Consider the following 21,730-nt stretch of genomic DNA (forward strand, 5'->3'; position numbering starts at 1 on the left):
TCACGATGGACTTTCGTCCATTTTCGAGTACGAGTGAAAAGCCACTTTCAACATGATCTTTGATCTTCTTGATATTAGGTGATGACCCTTCTTGATATGGACACTTCTTGATTTCGGGGCTTCGGTCCGTCTTAATATTGATTGTGCTTAGTGTGAAGGCATGACGTATATATGGGTGAAATTGATTATTTGACTACTCTTTTGAATTGAATTATAAGCATCCTTGGTACTTAAGCCTTTGAATATTAGTATTGATATTTTGAAACTCTCCAAGGTTTGTATTCGATACTTGATATACTTGTTCACTTGGACTTAATGCTACCTTATTGAACCGCTTATGATAAAAAAGGAAATTGGAGAATTTTTAATGGCTCTAAGTCCAAAGGTTATACACTACTAAGATTTATGCTTAGCGATAGTTGTTTCCTATCGTAGGTGATGTGCGAGACGGGATATGAAGATGGCCATGTGGAGTAGACTTTTCGGGAGCTCTTGTGAAGATCACATATGCATATACATCTAGTTTTTTTTTGTATATTATTTTGGGAACTTGTACATGATACATGTGTGGCACTTATGTACGGAATTTTGAAGGCTTGTAACTTGAACCGAGTGACTAGTTTTGTTAGTTTTGAATGTGCTTTTAACTCAATTTATGCAATGTACTAGGTTATATTTTGACTTGTCATTATGCACGAAGGAAGATAATATTTTTGTGATAATTACTAGTTTGAAGTTTTGTGTATTTTATGGACCTACAGTATTGTTGAATTGAAAATCATTTTTTTTTCTAAATGAAACTTCTATATCGTATTTCAATAAGTTTTTTTTTGGAGGGTAGAATAATAATAATAATTAGTTTTTGTTTCCTAAGTGATATTCTCCTAAAAGGGGATGCTACAAGAGTTGGTATCAAAGCCTAGGTTTATAATTGTAGGACTTTTGTTGTGATTTGTTGGCATACTATTTTCTTTTGTCCCGTATATTTTTTTCCTTATATATAGCGCATATGCATCATGTGCATGTCCCTAATGCAATGTGATCTTTCCTTATGTAGGAGTCAATTCGTGGCCTCTTCTACTTCTAATAGACTTATAGAAGCCGCTCGTGAGGGGGAAAATAACTCTAATGCCCAACCTCACCTACAAGATGGGGTTGGAGAACATTTTTCTGATCCTAATCCTCTTAGCACAAGTGGATCTGAAGCGGGAAATAATCGGGGCACAAGAGTTGGGCCACACCCCCAAATGAGTCATAGTGCTCCCGCTGCTGATCCTCCTTTTCAATAAATGGCTGATTTCTTTCATCACATGGCTAGAAGAATGCCTGACCCTGATGAAATAAACTATGAGAAAATGAGAAAAATGGGGGGAGTTGAGTTTAAAGGAACTGTTGACCCTACCGATGCCGAGCAGTGGTTGGAATGAATTGAAAGAGTGTTTGAGCAGTTAGAGTATTCAGACACTGCCAAATTTAAGTATGTTGTCTCACTGTTACAAAAAGATGCCTATGATTGATGGATAAGTGTACCAAATGCCAGGGCAAAACCTCTTGTTCTTACTTGGGATGATTTTGTGAAGGAATTTCATAAGAAGTATGTCACACCTGCTTATCACGATGCAAAGAAAAAAAAGTTCTTAAATTTAGAGCAAGGGAGCATGTCTATCGCTGAATATCAACAACAATTTCTCAGGCTGTCCCACTATGTTGGGGGTATTATTAACGACGAAAAAGATAAGTGCAGGCGATTCGAAGATGGTTTGAATGATTCTATCAGAAAATCTGTAGCAGTCCTACAATATGAAAACTTTTGTAAATTAGTTTCAGCTGCTCTTACTTGAGAAAAGATAGACAAGGAACAAACTGGTAGAAATGAACACAAGTTCAGGAAAGCTTATGCAGATTCAGGAGGTCCATCAAAAAGAGGGAGGTTTGACAGTTCCACAGCTAATACTTTTCGCAAGTTAGCCCAATATAAGCAGAATAGATCAAGTTACTCTACTGCCAGCACTCCAAGCTATGGTCAAGGCAAGACTCGTATACCCACTTGTGCACAGTGTGGAAAAAATCACTTTGGTACTTGTAGAAGAGCTTCTAGCGCTTGTTTTAATTGTGGGAGCTTCGATCATAAAGTGAGGGATTGTCCTAATCCTAATCTCATTTCTTCTCCGCGTACAGAAGGCTCTGTTCAGAAACCTATTACCACTCCATCTCAAGGGAATAGAGGTGCAAGATCTAGAAATACACAAGCAACAGGTACAGGTGGATCCAATCAAGTGAGTGGATCAAGAGCTACAGCACGAGCTTATGCGATGAGACAGAGGGATGAACAAGATGGAGCAGATGTTGTTGTTGGTAAATTTTACTTATTTGATTATGTGTCGTTATATTATTTGATCCTGGTTCTACACATTCGTATGTTTGCTCATCATTGGATTTTCCTGAAAATGTGAAACCTGTGAGACTCGATTATGGTGTGCTTGTCCAAAGTCCTTTGGGTCAACAGGTTGCTTGCAATCAAATCTATCGAGGTTGTCCCTTCATGATTCAAAACCTGGTCCTTCTTGCTGATTTGATTGAAATGCCTTTCCATGATTTTGATATTATTATCGGTATGGATTGGCTTTATAAATATCATGCAGTAGTGGATTGTAGGTCTAAGCATGTGACTTTTAAGGACCCTGCATTTTTACACATTATTGTGCAGGGTGAAAGGTCATTGTTCTCTAATATTATTTCTACGGCCTTAGCAAAAAAGATGATTCATCAGGGCTGTAGTGTGTATCTTGCTTACATAATTGATACACGCGTGGAGAGTCCTAGTCTTAAAGATATACCTACTGTGTGTGACTTTCCTGAAGTGTTTCCAGAAGATTTTCCTGGGTTACTACCAGAAAGAGAAGTTGAATTTCCGATCGAGCTCATTCCTGGATCTACTCCTATTTCTATCACTCCTTATAGGATGGCACCAGCAGAATTAAAGGAATTGAAGACTCAATTGCAAGAACTTCTTGAGAAAGGTTTCATTCGTCCAAGTATTTCTCCTTGGGGAGCCCCTGTGCTATTTGTGAAAAAGAAAGATGGTACTCCTAGACTTTGTATTGACTATAGACAATTGAATAAAATAACAATCAAGAACAGCTATCCATTACCAAGAATTGATGATTTGTTTGACCAACTGAAGGGTGTTAATTTATTCTCCAAGATTGATTTAAGGTCTGGGTATCACCAACTGCGTGTTAGAAAGGAAGATATTCCTAAAACCGCTTTTAGAACTCGATATGGTCACTATGAATTCTTAGTGATGCCATTCGGATTAACTAATGCGCCTGCAATATTCATGGATTTGATGAATCGAGTATTTAGGCCTTATCTTGATCAATTTGTGGTGGTATTTATAGATGATATTTTAATATATTCCAAGAATGAAGAAGAGCATGATAAGCATCTTCGAATTGTTTTGCAAATTTTGCAAAAGAAGAAGCTTTATGCTAGGCTTTCTAAATGTGAATTCTGGCTCGGTGAAGTGGCCTTTCTAGGACATATTGTGTCGGAAAGTGGATCCTGGTAAGATTCAAGCTATTGTTGAATGGAAACCACCTAAAAGTCCAACTGAAGTAAGGAGTTTCTTGGGTTTAGCGGGATACTATAGGAGGTTTGTCAAAGGCTTCTCCATTATCGCCTCCCCTTTGACTAAACTTTTGAGTAAGGATGTCAAGTTTGTATGGGATGACAAATGCCAGGAAAGTTTTGAAAATCTCAAATCCTTATTGACACAAGCTCCTATACTTACTCTACCAACTGAAGGTAAAGAATATGTGATATATAGTGATGCTTCTTATCATGGTTTGGGTTGTGTACTGATGCAAGAAGGGAAAGTGGTTGCATATGCTTCCCGAAAATTGAAACCACATGAATTGAACTATCCTACTCATGACCTTGAGCTCGCTGCCATAATGTTTGCCTTGAAAATTTGGAGGCATTACTTATATGGCGAAAAGTGTCACATATTTACTGATCACAAGAGTTTGAAGTACTTGGGTACATAGAAAGAGTTGAATTTGAGGCAACGTAGATGGCTTGAACTCATTAAAGATTATGACTGTACCATTGACTATCATCCTAGTAAAGCCAATGTAGTTGCAGATGCTCTAAGTCGTAAAGCCTTTGCTAGTTTATCTATTAATTCTCTGACTTCATTTCTTGACTTACGAGCCATGAATGATTGTCTTGCATTTAATTCTGATGGCTCTATTGTTGATAGGTTGCAAGTTAAGCCAGTTCTACTTGAACATGTGGAAGAAGCACAACAGTTAGATGAGAAACTTGTAAAATTGATCAAAGAAGTTCAAACTGGAGGGAAGCTTGATTTTACTTTAGGGGAGGATGGTGCTCTATTTTATCATAATAGGTTATGCGTTCCAAAGGATGACAACTTGAGGAAAGAAATTTTGAATGAAGCACATACGTCACCATATGCAATGCATCCTGGAGGTACCAAAATGTACCAAACCATCAAAGAACACTACTGGTGGAATGGTATGAAGAAGGACATTGTGGAATATATTTCTAAATGCTTAACTTGTCAACAGATAAAGGCCGAGCATCAAGTCCCAACAGGAATATTACAACCCCTATCAATACCTGAGTAGAAATGGGAAAGAATAACCATGGACTTTGTTTCTGGGCTTCCACGTACCCAAAGAAATCATGATGCAATTTGGGTTATAGTTGATAGGCTCACTAAAAGTGCTCATTTCTTGGCCATCAGAATGGACTACCCACTTGAACGTTTAGCAGATTGTTAATGAAATTGTGAGGCTACATGGAGTTCCTGTTTCTATTGTATCTGACTGAGACCCAAGGTTTACATCTAGATTCTGGACTAGCTTGCAAGAAGCTTTGGGCACTAGGTTGAACTTTAGTACATCTTTCCATTCTCAGACAGATGGTCAATCCGAGAGGGTGATTCAAATCTTGGAAGATATGCTTCGAGCTTGCATTGTGGAATTTGAAGGTAGTTGGGACAGACACCTAGCCTTGGTAGAATTCGCTTATAATAATAGCTACCAATCAAGCATTGGAATGCCACCCTATGAAGCCTTATATGGGAGAAAGTGTAGAACTCCTTTTTGCTGGAGTGAAGTTGGTGAACGAAAACTGGTTGGTCCTAAGATTGTGCAACAAACTGAGGATAAGGTAAAAATCATCAAGGATCGTCTAAAAATTGCTTCAGATAGACAAAAGTCTTATGCTGATCTTAAGAGGCGTGAAATTGAATATCGGGCAGGAGACAAGGTATTTTTAAAGGTTTCTCCATGGAAGAGAATTATGAGATTTGGCCAAAAAGGGAAACTTAGTCCTCGATTTTGTTAGACCATATGAAGTACTTGAGAGAGTTGGTCCAATTGCATATAAACTAGCGCTTCCACCGGAGTTAGATAGAATCTACAATGTCTTCCATGTTTCTATGCTTAGAAGATATCGCTCAGATCCATCTCATGTTCTTCTTGTTGAATCTATTGAGGTCAATCCTGACTTGACATATGAAGAGGAACCTATCAAAATCTTGGCGCATGAGACAAAAAAGCTTAGGAACAAGAAAATTCCCTTAGTAAAGGTCCTTTGGAGAAATCATTCTAGCAAGGAAGCTACCTGGGAGAGAGAAGAGGATATGCGACTCCAACATCCACAGTTGTTTTGAGGAGATTATCAGGTAAATTTCGAGACGAAATTTCTTAAGGGGGGGGGGGGGAGAGTTGTAACACCCTAGTTTTTTTTTAAGAAGAAAAGCATGTTTTTTTTGATATATTTGGCTGATCTGACTTTGAGAGGCCATAACCCTCTCAAAATTTGAAAATTTGGAAAAACTCCTAAAATGAAAGTTGTAGATAATTGAAATACCTTTCCAACCATAGTTGTGGGTTTATATATGATATCGGAATAAAACGTTATGGGCAGTATAAGATAGAAGGGTCAAGATGGGAGGAAAATTCGGCCCAACCCGATTCCAAGTCGGGTCAGGCCCATATTTCTTACCTTGTAAGGGATAATTTCGACCTTGTTCATTCCATTTCAGACCAGAAACTTCAAGAACATCATATATATATAGAGAGAGAACTTCTAGGCTAAGTAGCCATTTTCGACCCAAATCCGAGTCCCAAATTCCGAAGCTCGTGAAGAGAAAAACGTATCACGTTGCATTGTCTTTACTTTGAGCTAAAAATTAGAGAAAAAGGAGTGTATTAAGGTGGTTGACTTATACTTAAAGGTAAGATTGAGGTTTTGTTTTACTTGTTAACAAGCTTGTTTAGAGATTTAACGGATTAAAATGGAGGAAGAAGTGTTATAAACTTGTTTGTTGCTTTATTGAGACTTATGGATTAGGGGCTGTTTTGGTTGGATTAAATGGGTGGAATTAGTTAAGTTATGAAGTAGAATGATTGTTTATATTGTTGTTGATGTTCTTGATAAGTTGGTGTTGTCGAAATTGGGGGAATAAACTTTGTTTGCAAACTCGTTTTTGGTTGGAACTACTGTTAGTAATGGTAGTATAACACCTTGTGTAAAGCTTAGTTTTGAGTGATTCAAGATGTTTTGGAAAGCTATTTCATAGGGCTATAACTTTTATTTAGGATCCAAAATCCAGTTTTGCTTTTATTGACTCGAAAAAGGGTGATGAAGTACAGGAGAGGTGCTGCCCAGATTTTGGTTTAAAAAAATCCTACATGGACTATTGTGGGTATTTTGAGCATATCTTGTTGTACATAATTTATGTAGGGGTGATTCGAAGTTGTATATGACCCTAAGACATATATCTATAACTTTCTTTGAGGACACAAAGCCTATTTCGCCCATTTACCCCTTCGAAACTAAGCAGCAATACAAGGCAGTAGTGTTGCCCAGAATTTCCGTTTTGATACTTTGGGTTGATTTTCAGTTATTTTATGTTTAGTTTCGATATGCTGAAACTTTTAAACTTAAGTAGATATTTGATTATGTGTTTAAGGTGTATATGCTCTTATACAAGCTAAGAGGAACTGTTTGACGAAGTGGATTTGGTTGGTCTATGGCATAGAGAAATTGAACTCCTCGGGTGGTGGTAGAACTTGTTGTGTGCTAAAACGCCAAGGTTCGTGTATAAACTTAAATTTGGAATATTTTATTTTTCTGAAATTTGAAGTATTTTGTTGGGTTATTTCCTTACTCCTTGTTTTGTATTTTGGTATGACTACTATATCAAGTATTGCAAAACTTTTGCTAATTCGCCCACTTGTACGAATTGCTTGATCATTTTGCATTCTTGTTGGGAATTTGTCCTTCTTGTTACAGTGACTTATCATCGATATTGACATGCCTTTCAATTCAGATGTGGCCCATCTTGACTTCGAATTTACATTTCGTCTTCACGATGGACTTTCGTCCATTTTCGAGTACGAGTGAAAAGCCACTTTCAACATGATCTTTGATCTTCTTGATATTAGGTGATGACCCTTCTTGATATGGACACTTCTTGATTTCGGGGCTTCGGTCCGTCTTAATATTGATTGTGCTTAGTGTGAAGGCATGACGTACATATGGGTGAAATTGATTATTTGACTACTCTTTTGAATTGAATTATAAGCATCCTTGGTACTTAAGCCTTTGAATATTAGTATTGATATTTTGAAACTCTCCAAGGTTTGTATTCGATACTTGATATACTTGTTCACTTGGACTTAATGCTACCTTATTGAACCGCTTATGATAAAAAAGGAAATTGGAGAATTTTTAATGGCTCTAAGTCCAAAGGTTATACACTACTAAGATTTATGCTTAGCGATAGTTGTTTCCTATCGTAGGTGATGTGCGAGACGGGATATGAAGATGGCCATGTGGAGTAGACTTTTCGGGAGCTCTTGTGAAGATCACATATGCATATACATCTAGTTTTTTTTTGTATATTATTTTGGGAACTTGTACATGATACATGTGTGGCACTTATGTATGGAATTTTGAAGGCTTGTAACTTGAACCGAGTGACTAGTTTTGTTAGTTTTGAGTGTGCTTTTAACTCAATTTATGCAATGTACTAGGTTATATTTTGACTTGTCATTATGCACGAAGGAAGATAATATTTTTGTGATAATTACTAGTTTGAAGTTTTGTCTATTTTATGGACCTACAGTATTGTTGAATTGAAAATCATTTTTTTTTCTAAATGAAACTTCTATATCGTATTTCAATAAGTTTTTTTTTGGAGGGTAGAATAATAATAATAATTAGTTTTTGTTTCCTAAGTGATATTCTCCTAAAAAGGGATGCTACACTCTATGATTGTCGTGGAGCTAGGGTCTGTAGTGGACGGAGGCCCCGTAGTATGAATCTAAACAAAAAAGAACTGGCAGCTAGTTGATGCAAGTCTATTTGTCTATGTAGGGCATAGAAAAACCAAATAAACCGCCGAAGCCATTAAATAGAAAACATGACTTGTATTAATACGAGTATAAATATATAATTGTGTTAAAATATATAATTATTTCTTAAGCGCTTATATCGTGTTGCACATTTATAAGGAAAGTGAAAGGTTTTTGATAAAATTGTTGGTAAAGTGAAATTTCCTTTATAAAGTGTAAGAAAAAGTTTCGTTTTACACTAAAATTCTAATGACTGCTGTTTATTTTTTTTTATAAAATGAAATAAAATTTTACACTAAATCTATTTTAATTATATTTTTAAAATATGGCTTATTTGTATAGGCTCAAATAGGTTCCGTTCTCCATTTCTAATTAGGTACAAAATTATATTCATTTCTGAAAATGACTTGCATTGAACGCCTTTGATGAGTGGGCACACAAATGACACAAAAACAGTCAATTTGTCACTACAACATGACAAGTCCATCCCGTCACGTTTCCGACTCCCTATGTGTTGCTACTTGAACTCCAATTTCGATTTTGGCAATCTTTGTCACGAGCGCACATTTTTTTCACCCACAATTCTATCTGCGATTTGCTCTGAATTGGGGTTCATTTCTCTCCTTCATAACACAAATCAATTTCACTTCGATTATGGCTTTAAATATAGAGTCTTTGGCTGAGGCAACTTCTGGGGCAATAGGATCTTTGCTAAGCACCACTATATTGTATCCTTTGGATACTTGCAAGACCAAGTACCAAGCTGAACTTCGAGTTCATGGTCTCGCCAAATACAGGTGTTTACTTTTTTAGATATTTTTCTTGCCTTCCTTTCCTTTTCTGGTCCCATCTATGAGTATCTTTTTACCCTTCTGTTTTTTTTTTCTTTAAATGCTTTTGTCCCAGTTTTTTCGTATAATTGTTTGTTATTTGAGCATTATTGACATTAGAGGGTTTTCATGAAATGTTCAAAGGATTCCTCATGCTTCCTTTAGCAGGCAGCCTATCAGAGATGTATTAAGTGGGAATTGATCCCTAGTCCTTTAGATAAATAACTTACATTCAACCAAGTGCACCATTTAGATTTCTTCTAGCATGGGTGCCAGCAGATAGTATTATACCAATTTTGGGTTCATGTGCCCCATGTCTAGTCTATAAACTCGCCTCCTGCAGCCTATACACCCTCCTCATTTAGGGGAACTTGAACCTATGATGTTGTAACATTTACACTAAGTCATGTATTTAGTGTTGGAAAGAAATGAGTCGGAATTGAGCGATGTGACAGTTTGATATAGCGGAACCCAACTAGTATGGAATTGAGGTTCAATTCATTAATTGTTTGATTTATTCATGGGGCTTTGTACAATGATTTGGAATGTATATATCAATGTATGTGATGGCAATTGGTGTTATGGCTTTTTTGTGCTAGAGGGGTTGATCAAGCTATTTTTTCCGCTGAAAGTACTTTTGTATATACAAGTGGAACGTACTCCGTTGCCTCAAGAGCAAATTCTGTGGCAAAAGCATCATTCTGGTTCACTCTTTTAAATGTTCCAATGTTTGTTTTCATGTAAAAGGCATGGTAGTGTCTGGGCTACCTTGCATGCATCTCGACTATCACCTAGTGATTTTTTTCGCCCGGTAACTTTGTCTGCCAAGGCTGAGATAGATAGGAAGAAATCACCTAGTCTTTTTTCCCCTAAGGTTTGCACCCATTTCATTGACTACTTCTGGTGGATAAAGTACTTTTGGATACTGTTGTTACTGTTGGAAACGTATAACTAAGAGGAGGCTTTTGTTCCTGATGAATTCTGATAGCAAGGTTTCTTTGAGTCTGATGCAGTGTTAATATTTTCGTTGAAGTGTTTGATATGAATCCACATTTCCCTAAGCTTTTATATCATCTGTCAACCTTTTGACACCTGAAGTGGAGCTCAAAGTTGAGGACTTTCAAGACTTTTGATCTTTCTGTGAGTTAGTTCTGAAGTATTGAGCCTCAGTGGAGAGAGGAGAAACAAGAGGGTGATATTACATGAGATTGGAACTGAACAGCACCAAACGAGAATGTTATTGAGTGAGGCATTTGAGGATGTCAATAGCATGAAAATCTGTTTGAAAATGGAGAAAGAGGTAGCTGGCTAGAGCTTACGACCTAGTCTCCAACGTTAGGTTCAAGGCCATTAACCGCTAAAAAAAATAATTAGGTTCAAGGCTATTAAGTTATAAATTTCTTCTTTATATCCATTTTTTCATCTGATATACTATGTGTAATCTTTCTCGGAATTGCATTATCAGCTCGTCAAATTAGGAAGGGGTTTGGACTTGGAATGAGTGCTTCTTTGGCAGCTTAAGGATAAGCTGCCAATGGGATTCCATGATGTCCTAGCTAACCGGTGGTTTTGGGGGAGGATAGGAGGGGAAGGTTGACAGAAGTGAACAAATATTAGAGGAAAACTAATTCTCAAAAAAATATTAGAGGAAAACTAATCTCAAGGTCAAGGGCTGCCAAAGCCTTTAAATGAAATGTATAAGGTAATTACATCAAGAATGTTCAGAGGAGATCATTCATAAAGCTGGGTGAGCATGACTGTCTGAGACTTTCTAAAATAGTAAAACGAGTATATAGTTATCTTGTATACATTTTGGAAGTCTCATTTAAAAAAAATGGAAGTTGATTGTTAGAGGGCAATTGTCTCCATTTTACCCATAAGTAATATAAATATGTAATGGTCAAATTTCTGAGTTGAAAAATTAATGATATGTAATTTCAATTGTGCTTTTCAAACAGTAAATATGCCGCTGATGCACTTTTTTAAGAGTCATATATCGCTTTGAAAAATCGTAACTTTTTATATTTGAAAGAAATTGAAAGTTGAAACCAAAGAAGACCACCACCACCACCACCATACCAGTGTAATCCCACTAGTTGGAGTCTGGGGAAGGTAGAATTTACGCAGACCTTACCACTATTTCGGGGAGGCGGATAGGCCGTATCCGACAGATCCTCGGCTCAAGTGCATCAAACCCGCGTAAATGAAGAAGAAAACAATGAAAAACATTGTCAATAATAAGGAGAGCAGTGTAAAGTCTAGAAGAAGGAAGCAATAATAACAACGAAATAATCTAGACACAATACACAATATACAACAAGAACTACAAGGGTATGATTAGTATTAAGATAGACACTAACGGGCCTAAACCTATACACTCCAAGATAAGACTCCACTTCTACTAGCCTTCAACCCTAATACGCGATCTCCACTCCTTCCTATCTAGAATCATGTCCTCAGTAATATGAAGTTGCACCATGTCTTGTCTAATTACCTCTATCCAATACTTCTTCGGCCTACCTTTACCCCTCCGGGTACCCCTTAAAACCAACTTCTCGCATCTCCTCACTAGAGCATCAGTACACCTCCTTTGCACATGCCTAAACCATCTGAGTCTTGCTTTCCTCGTCTTGTCTTCCACCGGGGCCACTCCTACCTTCTCTCGGATAACCTCATTCCCAATCTTGTCACTCTTAGTATGCCCACACATCCATCTCAACATCCTCATCTCCGCAACATGCACTTTCTGAACATGAGCTTTCTTGGTAGACTAGCACTCCACTCCATACAATAAGGCCGGTCTAACCACCATTCTGTAAAACTTACCTTTAAGTTTAGGTGGTACCTTCTTGTCACACAGAACCCTAGACGCAAGTCTCCATTTCATCCATGCTGTTCCAATACGATGTATGACATCTTCATCGATATCCCTACTACCTTAGAGTATGGTCCCAAGATATTTAAAGCTTTCACTCTTGGGAATAGTTTGTGTAGTAGGCCTCACTTTCACGTTTGCTTCGTCCATCTCCACACTGAATTTGCACTCTAAATACTCTGTTTTGGTCCTGCTCATCCTGAACTCTTTGGACTCCAAAGTCTGTCTCCAAACCTCCAACCTAGCATTAACGCCATCTCGTGTCTCATCAACCAATACTATGTCATCCGCAAATAACATACAATAAGGAACCTCCTCTTGAATAGATCGTGTCAACTCATCCATCACCAAGGCAAATAAGAAAGGGCTAAGAACTGATCCCTGATGTAGCTCCATCTCAATCTCAACTGGAAAAGGCTTCGAGTCTCCTCCCACCGTTCTAACCCGAGTCTTTTCTCCATTATACATATCTTTTATCACCCTAATATACACCATCGGAACACCTTTAGCCTCCAAACACCTCCAGAGGACATCCCTCAGGACTTTGTCATAGGCCTTTTCGAGGTTAATGAACACTATATGAAGGTTCCTCTTCCTTTCCCTATACTTCTCCACCAGTCTTTGCACAAGGTGGATAGCTTCAGTAGCTAAATGCCCCGGTATGAATCCAAATTGATTCTCAGAAATGACCACCCCTTTCCTCACCCTCTTCTCCACAACTCTCTCCCAAACCTTCATAGTGTGGCATAACTATTTGATACCCCTGTAATTGTTACAATTCTGAATATCACCCTTGTTCTTGTACAATGGAACCATTGTACTCCACCTCCATTCGTAGGGCATTTTTGATGTCTTAAAAATAGCATTAAACATCCTAGTCAACCAATCCACTCTTGCTTTGTCTGCTATTTTCCCAAATTCTATTGGAATTTCATCGGGACCGATCGCCTTTCCCTTGCGCATCCTACTAATAGTACGTCTAACCTCCTCAACCCTAAGACACCTACAATACCCAAAGTCTCGAAGACTTTCAGAATGCGCCAATTCACCCAACACAATGTCTCTGTCCCCTTCCTCATTTAATAGTTTGTGGAAGTATGCTTACCATCTTTGCTTAATAGAGGTCTCTTCCACCAACACATTGCCTCTCTCATCCTTGATGCACTTCACTTAATCCAAGTCACGAGCCTTCCTCTCTCTTGCTTTCATGAGCCTATATAATTTTTTATCCCCACCTTTATCTCCTAACTCGACATACAAGCGCTCAAAAGCTGCCGTCTTAGTCGTTAACTTCCTTAAGCGTTCGCTTCTCTTCCTCATCTGCACACTCCACCAGCTTCGTGTATGCAATCTTTTTTGCTTCCACTTCACCTTATACTTCTCTGTTCCACCACCAATCTCCTTGATGACCACCATAATTACCCCTCGATACCTAGCACTTTTGTAGCCGCTTTTCTAATACAATTAGCTGTCTTATCCCACATGTCGTTCACATCTCCACTACTAATCCAAGCCCCCATACTAATCAACTTCTTTCCTATTTCTCGAGAAAGAGCAGGGGTCAAGCCTCTCCATTTGATCTTCAGTCGATCATATAAGGTCTACTTCCTCCTATTCCTCTTAATCTCCAAGTCCATCACTAATAGCTTGTGTTGAGTAGTAAGATTCTCACTCGGAATGACCTTGCAATCCTTACAAAGGCCTCTATCACCTTTCCTAAAGAGTAAGTAATCAATCTGAGTCTTAGCTACCATGCTACGAAAGGTAACCAAGTGGTTTTCCCTCTTCGGAAAACACGAGTTAGCAACTACTAGCTGAAAAGCTTTCGCAAAATCCAGCAGTGAAGCTCCACCTCCATTTCTCTCCCCAAATCCAAAGCCTCTATGAACATCACCAAAACCACTAAAAGTTGCCCCAATATGACCATTAAAATCTCTACTAATGAAAATCTTTTCGGAGTTCGGTATACCTCTAACTACCTCTTCCAAATCCTCCCAAAAGATCTTTTTGACCTCCTCGTCTAGACCCACTTGAGGCACATAAACACTAATCACGTTCAAAGTCAACCCACCAACAACTAGCTTAATCGTCATCATCCCATCATTGATCCTCCTAACCTCAACCACTTGCTCCCTAAGTTCCCCGTCTACAAAAAATACCCACGCCATACTTATCCCTCGAGCCTCCTGAGTACCACAACTTGAACCCATCCACATCCCGTGCCTTGGTTCCTATCCATTTGGTCTCCTGGACACAAACTATATTTACCCTCCTCTTCTTGAGAATATTTACTAGCTCTATGGACTTTCCCATCAGCGATCCTATGTTCCACGACCCTATTCTTAGTAAAGGAGAACTCGTAACCCACTTACCAGTACTATCCCTCGCCCCCGGCCCCAACTGAGGACATGACCCTACTCCACCATCGTTCCCCCAAGCCAACTTAGACAAAGGATTTTACTAAAAAACACGAAGCAAAATACTAAAACAAATATGAAGCTATATGCAAGAATCAACCAACCACAAAAATCAGTATTACCGGAAAAGTACTACACCTAACTCACGGCAAGAACTCTATACTAAGAACAAAAGAACAACAAGAAATACTCTACACAAGCAACTAGCTGTAGAATTGTACTGACGTAAGAAATGGTTACAATAATACCCTAAATAGCCTATTCAGATGTTGCTTAATGAGGGGCGCACAGAAATTTAAGATTAAGGGCTAGAAAGCACTGGGATTAGGACGATTTTCTTGGTCAAATTGTCGGAATCCGGCAAAATTTGTTGCTGAAATTGGTCGCCGGAATCTTGTATCTGGGTCAGGCTCGCAGTACTACCTGCAATAAGAGACAAGAGAAGAGGAGAAAGTGGAAAGTCGCCGGAGATCTGTAGATCGAGTTCAGTTCTGGACAGATTCGCCGGAAAAGAAGAAGAAAAAGAAATATAAAGATCGGAGAAGGAGAAGAAGAATTTATTTCGTCAGAGAAGGTATTTACCGGAGTCAGTTAGTTCCGGCGAAGGTCAAATTTTAACTCACTCTAACAATTTTCAAACCAAAGAAGACCAAGTTATCAAAATATTTTTGGGTTTGGTTATTGACTCTTACAGTACCTGACATGGAAAAGAGCTCAAAAAACTCAATTGAGAATTCTTACTTGTTGGTTGGCATGATTGTGCCTTGCAAAGGCTAGATTGGAAAAAAGCTCCTTAACAGTCATCCTTAATAAATGTTTGAAAAAATAAAATAAAATATGCCAGGCCACATGATTCAGTTTATGGAGTTGTTATCATCAACAACAGATCTATTGAAACCCTATTTATGTTATTGAATTCCCTTGAGGATTGTTTCTAGAGGAGTATTTAGGATGTTCAAGATTAGTATGAGACTCCGTATTCCAATCTCGTTAGCCCCTGATTATCAAATATTTGTCAAAATAACGATTCCAAGAGGTCCCTCCCACATAAGATAACATGTGGTATTTAATGTGTACACCTTCATACATCGAGATCTCCGAATACCATTTGTGCTTATGATACATCTTGTGGTTAATTGGGACAAGAGCTACAATATAATGTGGCTCATTTCTATTATTGGTGTTGCACGTGCCATCTGTACACAAGAGGCATGTTTTTGTGTACAAGTAGAGCGGTCTGACCAAAGAAGTGGTGGTTAAAGTTACTCTTGGTTGGACATTGAAAGTGGAAAAATGCTACACTCTTTTTATGTCACAATAACTGACCACATGCACCGAGGAGCATAATTGAGAAATTTGCTTAGCTAGGAGAACTAGGGACCCATAGATAATCCAGATATGTTCTAGGCTACAACATGTAGTGAGTGCTTATAGATGAAAATATTGGAGTGTGGCCCTTATTGGCATGGGCTTCGAATTATGATTTGGCAATCAATACTGAATTGCTACATAGCTAAGGCCCAAGGGTGAAGTTCCTTTACTACTCCTTTTGTGCTACCTCTTACATCCACTTTTTGGGTTTTTGCAAGTACTTGTATATCAAAAGCCTCAAAGGAAGTGTGTCTATAAACTTCAATTACTGCAAAAGTTTCCCATAGAAGGATTTTGAGTAAGGATTAGGGTCAGTAGTATCTTTATTATCTGAAATTATTAGCACAGAAGATAAATATATCTCCTCAAGCTATTGGATCCTTTACTTGTATATATCTCACTATTTGTTCTTTGTATTTCAATGCTAATTATGTTGGATGCCGATTGCTAACAATTGGTTTGCCCCACAGTAGGTCTTGACTCGTAAAAAAATGAGGTTGATAACTGGAACTTTTTCCAAAAAGATATATATAAGGCTATTATGTTTATAGCATCTTCACTGGATTCATCATCTCACCATTTTCTCCATCTTTTACATGCTATACATGGACATATGCATCCATACAGACATATCTGATAGCACCCCTCCCACTAATTTATGCTTTGCTTTAAAACTTTTTGCCTCATTATGATGTTACTTCTGCTCAAAAAACGCGTTCTCTCTTGTTTATTGTTTATGTGAAATAAGAGAAGAAGGAGAAAGAAGAACATTAGGAATTGGTTGCATAGTTTTTCCCTCAAGCCATTGAGTTTAAATAACCTTTACAAGGAAAAGAAAATAAGGAAGTAATGACTTTGTCATATTTAACACTCCCCCTCAAGTTGGATAATACATATCAAATGCTCCTAGTTTGTTACAATGGCACAAGTTTGTGGAGATCAATCAGGAACCTGTGGCCTGTGTTCTTTGCAAGAACTAGATTTAATGTGAAAGATGGCAAAAAGGATCTTATTCTGGGAAGTTAACTGGCTAGGGAATGGAAGTCTTAAGGAACTGTTCCCTGGCATTTATATTTTAAATCAGCAACAGGATTCTAGTTTACGGGAAGTGTGGTCAAATCAAGGCAGGAACTTGACCTATAGAAGATTGATGCAAGACTGGGAGGTGGAAAGATTGGCCAACTTTTGTGGCACTCTAGACCAGTGCAAGGGGCTACAGGAAGGAGAAGACACTCTAAGATGGAAATGCCATATCAAAAACATTTTTACTGTAGCTCTGCCTATAAGGACATGAATCAGATGGGATCACAGATCAGATTTTTACCTAGCTTATTTGGAAAGTAAAAATTCCATACAAAGTAGCTATTTTCAGTTGGTTGGTTGTGAAAGAATCTGTTTTGACTCAGGAGAATCTAGAAAAGAGGAGCAAACATATGTGCTCCAGATGTTATTTTTGTGAGCATCATGCAGAGACAATTAACCATCTGTTTCTTCATTGTGAAGTGGTTAGCCAGCTTTGGAATCTATTTACCAATTTCAGAGGCATAAGGTGGACGATGCCAGGAAGAACAGGGGAGGCACTAACTAGCTGGAATTTTGAAGGCGGTGGTAGCACTAAAAGAGACAGATGGAGAATTGTCCCAGCAGTAATAGGGTGGAGCATTTGGAAAGAGAGAAACTCTAGGTGTTTTGAAGGATATAGTAGCTCTCTGCAAAAATTAAAAATGAATTGAATTGAAGTTTTTGTTATTGGTGCATCTCAGAGTATATGGATGACCCAGTTTCTATAGTAGACATCCTAGGATCCTTGTAAGATGAGATAGGATTTAGTGTTAATCTATTGTTTTTACTCTTTTGGATGTAGATTCAATGATGTAATTTTGGGTTCCAGCACTTTGTGCTGATGATTTATATACATGAGTCTGTTACCTTGTCAAAAAAAGAACAAGAACAAGAAAAAAAGAATAGGGCTAGCTCATGCACAAAGCATCCTGCGCTCATGCAACGTTCAGGGAAGGGCCACATCCCAAGAGGTTGTGACGTCGGCAGCCTACCTTGATGCAAGTATCTCCTTCTTACTTAATTACAGGAATTTGGGAATCTTTCTGTATTTACATAATATTGACTTTTGTCATGTTTCACAGTTTATTTAAATATCTGTACTGGATTTTGTACCCAAGTATGAGCAGTGATGTGATTGTATGAACTTCTTTTGAAATGCAGGAATACTCTTGATGTCTTGTTGGAGGCCATTTCTTCTCGGCAATTTTTTTCACTCTATCAGGGTCTTGGGACAAAGAATGTGCAGTCTTTTGTGTCGTCTTTTATTTACTTCTATGGATATGATTTCTTCAAGAAACTATACTTGAAGAAAAGTGGATTTAAATCCATTGGAACAAGAGCTAACTTAATAATTGCTGTTGTAGCGGGGGCATTTACAGTCATAATAACCCAGGTGAATCATACTTGGCAGTTCTACTTGGACTAAAATTGATTTTAATTTTCTCATTATTTTTTTGGACGACATTAATTTTCTCAGTATTGAAAAGAAGGTTGCCTGCAATTAGCCAATTAGTTTTGTCGATTTAAATTGCTGTGCTTTTAAAGCTATGATGGCCTGCTTCCAGGCCTAGTTGAAACTGCAAAAGGAAAGGCTATTTCTTACGTGAAGTGCACAATCTTTTATCTTTTCCCCTTTAAAGGGTGTGTGTCTGGAAACTGGATAAATGCTAAAGTAGGTTGTATGCTTCTGTTGATGATTAGAACTCAAATTTGGTGACATATACTGACGCATGAACTCATGTACGTGGTTTACTCCTCATTGAGTATTTTCTGTTTGTTTTCTTAAATCATTGAGACCTCATACAATTCTAGCTTTTGTAGGAAAACCTTGATTTCTTTGGTAGCTGCATAATCAATCTATTTGATTAATACAGCATACTTTTCGTTGTCTTTCACTTTGAGTTGCCTACATTTGTAAGCTGGATGGCCCTGTTGCACAGTGGTGGAGATCAGAGAGGGTCATTCTGATATTATATTTATTGGAACTTATCAAAAAGGGAGTTCCAAGAAGCTGTTATTTCCCAGTTCAAATATGTGTTTAATGCTTTTAAAGATTAAATAGAACAAGAAAGTTGTATTTCTCTTTTAGAATGAAACTATCTGTACCACCAATGTGTAGAAAAAGGGTCTCTGACAGTGGATGTGGAGGCGTGTTCTGGCAGTGGTCTTTACTTTTGTTCTGGTTGCACCTTCTGGGCTTTGTTTGCTCCAGCTTGTGTACGTTTGTTTCTGTTAAGGTTTCTCTTCTATCTGTTCTTCTATTGTTCTGAAATTTTACTCTGATATTGCAGCCTCTAGATACAGCAGCTTCAAGAATGCAAACTAGTGCTTTTGGGAAATCCAAGGGATTCTGGAAAACCCTCTCGGAGGGCACCTGGAGTGAAGCATTTGATGGTCTAGGAATATCTATCATTCTCACTTCAAATCCCGCAATTCAGGTATTCACATGCTTTATTTTCTAATGTGAGAGTGTTCTATCATTTGTTTCAATGTCGTATGTTTGTGATGCTTAAAGTATGCTCACCTGATACCCTCTTGCATACTATTGCTTTACCTTCCAATTCCGCTCTATGTCTCGACAAATGACAATATGATGATCACAAATTACGTTCAGGGACATTAATGAATAATTTTCTGTTGCAGTACACGGCCTTTGATCAATTTAAACAAAGAATGCTGAAGAACAAGATGAAAAGCAATAGAGGGGTGGAATCAAGTCCAGAATCTCTTTCTGCTTTTTCGGCTTTTGTTTTGGGGGCAGTCTCAAAATGTTTTGCCACCTGCATCACTTATCCGTTAATAAGGTACACTCAGTTGAACATTTCATACTCAAGCTTTCACCTTTACCATTTTAGATATTCACCTTTGATACCTTATCAACGGGAGTTTCTATCCTGGAATATCTCTAAATAGCTGTTAATGTTTTGGATGTGATCCTGTGTTGATAAACTTGTCTGACCAAATGTACCGATTATCTGCAACCAATGCGACAGAGAATCAGTCTATGCCAATTGTGTCAAACATGTAAAAGGGCACTTGAACATTTGCTCCTTTTCTATTGTTATATACTTAGTTGGACACTTTTTGCTCAAAAATTAGAATACCAGTGCCAGAATCACCAAGATTAGGTTGGGAATTGGAGCCCATTTGGATTGGCTTTAAGTTGATCAAAATCAACTTAAAGCCCCTTTTTAGCTTTTGGACGTGTTTGCCTAATGCTGACTTTAAGCCATAAAGTTCTTAAAGTCAGTCAAAAATGAAAAGTTAGGATTCCTAACTTTTTTTTCCAAAGTGCTTAAAGTCATTTTCTTTGACCATGGAAATTACTTTTATATCCCTTATATTTTAACTAAATTCTCAAACTACCTTTTTTTATTCTTTTAACCCTAAAATTCACATCATAAGCACTTTTATCCAAACACTCAACTGCTTATTTATAAAAATAACTTTCAGCACTTCAAAGTTCTAAAAGCACTTCATACATAAAAGCTACTTTTTTAAGCCCATCCAAACGGGCTCTTGGACTACATTTGACATCTCAATTCCTACTGTATATCTAGTACGTTGATGGCTTCCTTTTCTTTGGCATCAACATAGCTTTATTTACTCATATGTGCTGTTTTTAGGTGTAAAGTCATGATACAATCTGCTGAATCAGAAGGAGATGCTGAGGATGAAGCTGAGTTAAAAGCCCGAAAAACTATCTCTGGATCGCTTCATGCCATATGGAAAAAGGAAGGGCTAATGGGATTCTTTAAAGGGTTACAGCCTCAGATCCTGAAAACTGTTCTAAGCTCAGCACTGCTTTTGATGATAAAGGAGAAAATCGCAAAAACCACATGGGTTCTGCTTTTAGCAGTAAGGAGATATCTGTTCCTAACGAGAACCAGACTAAAGAGCTCTTGAAATTCTCTTAGAAGAGATGCTTTCATATGTAACAATGCAATTAGCTCGTAGGTCCTTGTTCGAGACATGGAGCCACCTTGCACACAAATAAAATGTTTCATCTGATAGCGTAATTATCTTTCAGTATCTTAGTTGAAATGGTATGTTTCAGATTATATTTTTACGTCTTCTTTCTGTATACAGTAATTATGATATTTTTGTTGTGTCTTTTTCAAGTTCTACTATACAAATACTAAGGAATGTAAAGATTTAGTTATATTTCTGCTTCTGTCTGCTTTTGATCTCCATGTACATACCGATATTCGTTCAGTAGAACTATACATTCTCCAGAAGTGATTCAGTTTCAACTTTAGATCTGTTTTGTATTCAAGCATTTCTTTTCCCCTCAAGCTTGGTCATGTAAAAATACAATATGGATATTTAAAATGGATTCCTACAGGCCCCAAGACTGGTTGCAGTCCCATTATGCATTGCAAATCTTTCATTCTCTTTAAGTTGTCTAATAAATCTCTCTGATAACTCTGTCTGGCATGCAATTCTAGCACGAAAAAATTAAAATACAAACTTTAATACTAGAGCAAGAATATAACAAGAGAAAATAATAAACACAGAGGATAAATATGGAAACCGTGGACCCTAGATTGTTTTAGATATTGAATCATACTGTGCCACTGTGGCGTTAATTTAAATACAACATTTGTTTTGATTGTTACTTAAATTATTTTGCATCGTATCAATAAATCTATCGTTATGTAACAATGAAAAATCATATATTAAGTAAAGATTAATTTGATTTGTTGATATCCTTATCTTATTTTTTCTTTATCATTTTGTCTTTGCTCTACTCTACTCGCACCATACATTTCTTTTGGA

General features: G+C 37.6%; 2 protein-coding genes across 2 annotated transcripts; both read left to right on the plus strand.

The window, feature by feature from the left end:
* Window positions 1-1,289: 1,289 nt before the first annotated feature.
* Window positions 1,290-4,648, plus strand: LOC129884138 (uncharacterized). Its single transcript, XM_055958486.1, has 6 exons — window positions 1,290-1,417; window positions 1,541-1,784; window positions 1,848-2,351; window positions 2,708-3,567; window positions 4,265-4,389; window positions 4,593-4,648. The coding sequence occupies exons 1-6, from the start codon at window positions 1,290-1,292 to the stop codon at window positions 4,646-4,648; spliced, it is 1,917 nt and encodes a 638-aa protein (XP_055814461.1).
* Window positions 4,649-8,799: 4,151 nt separating this feature from the next.
* LOC129887146 (peroxisomal adenine nucleotide carrier 1-like) lies at window positions 8,800-21,148 on the plus strand. The gene is made up of 5 exons (XM_055962113.1): window positions 8,800-9,193; window positions 18,113-18,344; window positions 19,243-19,389; window positions 19,595-19,755; window positions 20,578-21,148. The coding sequence occupies exons 1-5, from the start codon at window positions 9,051-9,053 to the stop codon at window positions 20,855-20,857; spliced, it is 963 nt and encodes a 320-aa protein (XP_055818088.1). The 5' UTR covers window positions 8,800-9,050; the 3' UTR covers window positions 20,858-21,148.
* The last annotated feature ends 582 nt before the right edge of the window (window positions 21,149-21,730 follow it).

Source organism: Solanum dulcamara, chromosome 4 (assembly GCF_947179165.1).
Source record: "Solanum dulcamara chromosome 4, daSolDulc1.2, whole genome shotgun sequence".
NCBI classification, from domain to species: domain Eukaryota; kingdom Viridiplantae; phylum Streptophyta; class Magnoliopsida; order Solanales; family Solanaceae; genus Solanum; species Solanum dulcamara.

Excerpts from the sequence above, each read along its gene's own strand:
- LOC129884138 (XM_055958486.1), top strand. The coding sequence starts at position 1,290 with ATGGCTGATTTCTTTCATCACATGGCTAGAAGAATGCCTGACCCTGAT. Across the intron at positions 1,418-1,540 it reads CCTACCGATGCCGAGCAGTG|GGCAAAACCTCTTGTTCTTA; the intron begins GTTGGAATGAAT and ends ACCAAATGCCAG. Across the intron at positions 2,352-2,707 it reads AAGATGGAGCAGATGTTGTT|GGTGAAAGGTCATTGTTCTC; the intron begins GTTGGTAAATTT and ends ATTATTGTGCAG.
- LOC129887146 (XM_055962113.1), top strand. The coding sequence starts at position 9,051 with ATGGCTTTAAATATAGAGTCTTTGGCTGAGGCAACTTCTGGGGCAATA. Across the intron at positions 18,345-19,242 it reads TTACAGTCATAATAACCCAG|CCTCTAGATACAGCAGCTTC; the intron begins GTGAATCATACT and ends CTGATATTGCAG. Across the intron at positions 19,390-19,594 it reads CTTCAAATCCCGCAATTCAG|TACACGGCCTTTGATCAATT; the intron begins GTATTCACATGC and ends TTTCTGTTGCAG.